Consider the following 4397-nt stretch of genomic DNA (forward strand, 5'->3'; position numbering starts at 1 on the left):
CGGCCATCCTCACTGTCCTCCTGCCCAGTCCCCCTGCTGCTCCCAGAGCAGACACAGACCTGTGAGTGCACAGCCCTGCACCCGGGATGCAGTGACCCATCCCTGCAGGGCTATCGGGATAAACCCTGGGTAGAAGGGGCAGCGCCCCCACACCCCATCCCACCCAGCCAGCCTTGACCTTGAACATGACCCGCCCACTGGGAATCTGACCCCTCATCAGTCTGCTCCTGCTCAGGGTGGCCCCACCCCGCATGACCCCTCTTTACACACACACACACACACACACACACGCACGCACACGCACACTCACACACAGACACGCACAGACACACACACACGGAGGGGGGCCTGGGGCTGCACAGGCAGATCAGAGCGTGTGGGGCTGGGTGGCAGGCTCTGGGCCTCCTGGTGTCACCTTCCTGTCCTTCCGGCCAAATGGCCAGAGGCTGTGGGGAGCCCTGATTCGACATCCCCAGCGGGGGACAGTGTTTGCAGGGCGCTCTTTCTTCAGCCTGCAGCGTCCAGATTTGGGGAAGCAGCACCCGAACATGCTTTTTGTTGGAGGGTCTCCAAAGAAATGAGCTGGGCAGGGGGCTGTCTCTGGAATGTGGGTGCCTGGTTACCGGGGTTCCAAATTCTGTTGGGCTCTGTTGTCAGGGAAGTGAGGTCACCACTGCCTGGGGTCCCCTTACCCAACTTCCTCCTCACACAAGACCCCCGCCCGAGGGCCCCCTCCCCCGGCTGCTCAATGCTCCCCCTCCCCCCATGCCCCATCCATACAGTGACTCCCTCCAATGGTTCTAGTTAAGTTGACATTTCTAACCTGGTAGGAGTGAAGAGCAGATTGCTGCTGCACATCTTCAAGTGTGATATCGGTCATTTCATTTGGCATTAGTGTACAATGTATTTAGTGAATATCCACTCTCTACCAGGTAGTATAGATTGGTCTCTTGAATTCCGTGTTGACACCTTCTGAGCAGGAGCTTGGGAGTTAGGACAGATGCTGAATGGAAGACTCACACTTAATGTTTGTGATTCTTTCCTCTTATGTGTCATATGCATATACACACAAGATATGGTATATCTAGTAGTAAACCTTGGCATTCATTTAAATGATCACTTATCCTTTTCTATGCTGGTTGCCTAGGGGAATCTGATTGGATGCTCAGTCATAGTGTATCTTTCTCATATCTGATTTATATGTTTGGTTTTTTTCTCTTATTTTTCTTTCTATTTGATTAGTCTCATTAGACATGTATTTTTTTAATTATAACTAATAATCCAAGGTTATTTTTGGTTAAGTGTGGAATATTAGTAAATTATTAGTAAAAATTAAGTACTCTACTGAACGCTAATCTCAGAAAACTATGTTATGTAAGAACATTATGGTTATATTTTACTCACCAAGTTATTGAATTTTGCTAATAATTTAATATTTGCAAAGCAGTTTCAGAGACTATCAGTATAAAAAGATCATGTGAATTTCTAAATTTAGTTAAATGTTTTTAATTCTATAAAATACTTCGTTCCATTATTGATGGTCTTTGAGTTTCTTTCGTAAGTTTTTATATTGTGAATTGGAACTTCTCGATAACCCTAGAAATGAAAATTGGAATACTGGGTAAAAAGCACATTAGTCATTTATCACTGATTTCTTAAGCTTGGCATTACAAACATAGAGAACTACTCTGAGTTCTTCATCCGCTTATTTAATTTCATTTTTATAAGCCATTCCTCTTAAATACTTTGTATTCCTAGACTTCCTCAAATGGTACCCCGGTTCAGCATTCAGCAGTTCAACCCCAAAGGTTTTCTGCAGAATACTAGAATAATATGAAATATAAAAACACATCAGCACATTTAGTATTTAGCTGACCTTTGGACTCATGGGTTAGATCTGAGGAAGGTAGAAATCAAAAAAGCTATTTGATCTCCAAAACTTTATCTGTTGATCAGCCCTGAGAAGGACACTGACAGATATCCAGTTTATTGATGGCAGGTGTTAAGTGAGTTGTTTTTCTTCCGTTTGAAGAGGAAATCAGGTTCTATAATTGGTTTCATTCAAACTATTAATTTTTTTATGTGTAATCAGGCAAGTTTAGATCAAATTAGAGAAAGGCATCTTGAGTCAAAGCCAACTTCAAAGTTTATATAGATAAGAAATCCTTATTGTCTTCTTGGACTAAATTATTTTAAAATACAGGCAATCTGGGATCCAGTGTCTATGGCCGGGCTTCAGGAGGCCATTGATGTTCCCAGTAATTTTATGTCAAAGTTGGTATGTGACTTTATTTCTCTAAGGATAATCCATTGGAAACCTGTGGGTTTTTCTCTCTGGTAAGAATTTATGAATATATTTTTTAGAAGATTTATTTATCCATTTTAGAGAGAAAGAGCAGAGGGGAGGGGCAGAAGGAGAGCGAGAAAGAATCCCAAGCAGACTCTGCGCTGAGCACAGGACCTAATGCGGGGCTTGATTTCATGACTTAGAGACCATGACTGAGCCAAAACCAAAAGCCTGGATGCTCAACCAACTGCGCCACCCAGGCACCCCAAAATTTATGAATATTTTAAGTGGATAATGAAAATTAGTATAGTAGTTTTAAAAAATCTGCCTTATAAATCATACTAACCTAGAATACAGGTAAAATATACAACAATTTCTTTTAACATAATACACTTTTTAATGAGTTGCCCCATTGTCCTTTTCTTAGTACTGTTCTTATTTTCCTTTTTCTTTTGTAGGGCTGAGATGCTTCTAGATCAGTACCGAAAGAAGTCAAAGCTCTTCCGTACTGCAGTTGTCCTGGCCCCACTAGGAGATGATTTTCGCTACTGTGAACGCATAGAATGGGATCATCAGTATAAGAATTATCAACTGCTTTTTGATTATATGAATTCTCATCCTGAGTATAATGTTAAGGTAATTTGAAAATATTTAATTATGATACTGTATTTGAAGTTGAGCCTTCATTATTAAATGAGGCTAAAACACAACAGCCTTAGTTTCTTTGTCCCACATCCCAATATTTCCTAGAATATGTAGTTTGTATGTAAGAGTGTAGTTCTTAAAGAGGAAAATTATCTAGTACTATAGTTGCATTTCTGAAGTTGTCCCTTTCCCCCCATTCCTACAGCATTAAAGAGACTTTACTTTTATGTAGTTGTAAATATGCACCTACTAAGTTGTGATCTTCAGTTTTCAGTGATGTCCTGTTTTTCTACCAGCATCAAAAGTTTGTTTCTCTGACGGCTGCATCCTTGTGATTTTAGTAATGTGACGGGCAATGCAGATGAACGTGTCATGAATTTTGCAAATTAATGTCTTGTGTCCAGAGAATACACTAGCATCTTTCTTAGTTGAGAAGACTTCCAAAATTAATCATTTACCTGTAGTTCTTTCTCTCTTTTTTTTTTTCCCCTTTTGGAAAATTTTGAATGTACCCTAAAGTTTTGAGAACAACTTAAGTACCCTTCCCCTGACCCCTGCCTCCCCATATCCATAGCTCAGCTACCACATTGATCAACTCGAGGTCACTCTCACTTCAGCTGTGCCTCACTGTCCTCTCTCACCCTCTCCCAGGGATTATTTTGGAGGAAATAGTAGTCATGTAGTTTCATCTGTAACCATTTCATTATGTATCTAAATGATAAGGACTCTGTTTAAAAATACAATCATAATGCCACTATTATATCTAAAAAATTAACAATAATTCAATATTATCATATATCCAGATAGATTCAGATTTTCCTGATCACATACAGGCATTTTTTTTTAAGCATATGTTTCATGAGTCAGGATTCAAACAAGAGTCCTATATTAGACCCTATATGAGAAAATTACCCAATGTGTTTATTATATTCACATACTAACCTATGAGACAGTAGAATATTTGTGGAAATACTACAGAAAGGAAGAGATGTTACTGTTTAGGAAATTAGAAAGCTGATGATAGGTCACATTTTATGTAGGGAGAATTCAAGTTTATTAAGTAAATGTAAATAATATTAAATAGTTAAATAAACTTAAATAAAATGCCAGGTGTATTCAAGATACTTACAACTGAATTTCTACCAAATTATGAACTTTAGGTCTATGTTTAAATCATCTCTATAATCTCCTCAAAGATGAAGCTGATACACAAACATTTACTTAGGGGATGGCATATGCAGATGGGTATTTTATCCCTAAGTACATCTTCCTAGTGAATGGTTTTGAGATCCATAAAGTGATCTACCACTCATTCTAAAGAATTAAAGTACTGATTTTTGTATTTTACCTATTTCCTTCTTTGCCCAGTAGGGCAATTTGTAAAGTCACTTTAAAAAGCATCCAACTCTTGATTTTGGTTCAGGTCATGGTCTCAGGGTCACATACTTAAGATTTCCTTCTTGTA

The 4397-nt window shown here is 39.2% G+C and overlaps 1 protein-coding gene across 2 annotated transcripts in view; it reads left to right on the forward strand.

Annotated features, from left to right (window-relative positions):
* Positions 1 to 817: 817 nt before the first annotated feature.
* Positions 818 to 4397, forward strand: part of LOC118026157 (alpha-mannosidase 2-like) — a 17961-nt gene continuing 14381 nt past the window's right edge. The window contains exon 1 of one of the 2 annotated variants that reach the window (XR_004683506.1): positions 818 to 2923. Coding sequence is in view for 1 of the 2 variants with exons in the window: in XM_035028930.1 (XP_034884821.1) it covers positions 2687 to 2923 (237 nt within the window). In the remaining variant the exon portion in view is untranslated. The remainder of the gene's footprint in view (positions 2924 to 4397) is intronic. The other variant, XM_035028930.1, reaches the window with a different exon arrangement.

The sequence above is a fragment of the Mirounga leonina genome, unplaced genomic scaffold (genome assembly GCF_011800145.1).
Source record: "Mirounga leonina isolate KUSES-001 unplaced genomic scaffold, KU_Mleo_1.0 Mir_101500, whole genome shotgun sequence".
Taxonomy (NCBI): domain Eukaryota; kingdom Metazoa; phylum Chordata; class Mammalia; order Carnivora; family Phocidae; genus Mirounga; species Mirounga leonina.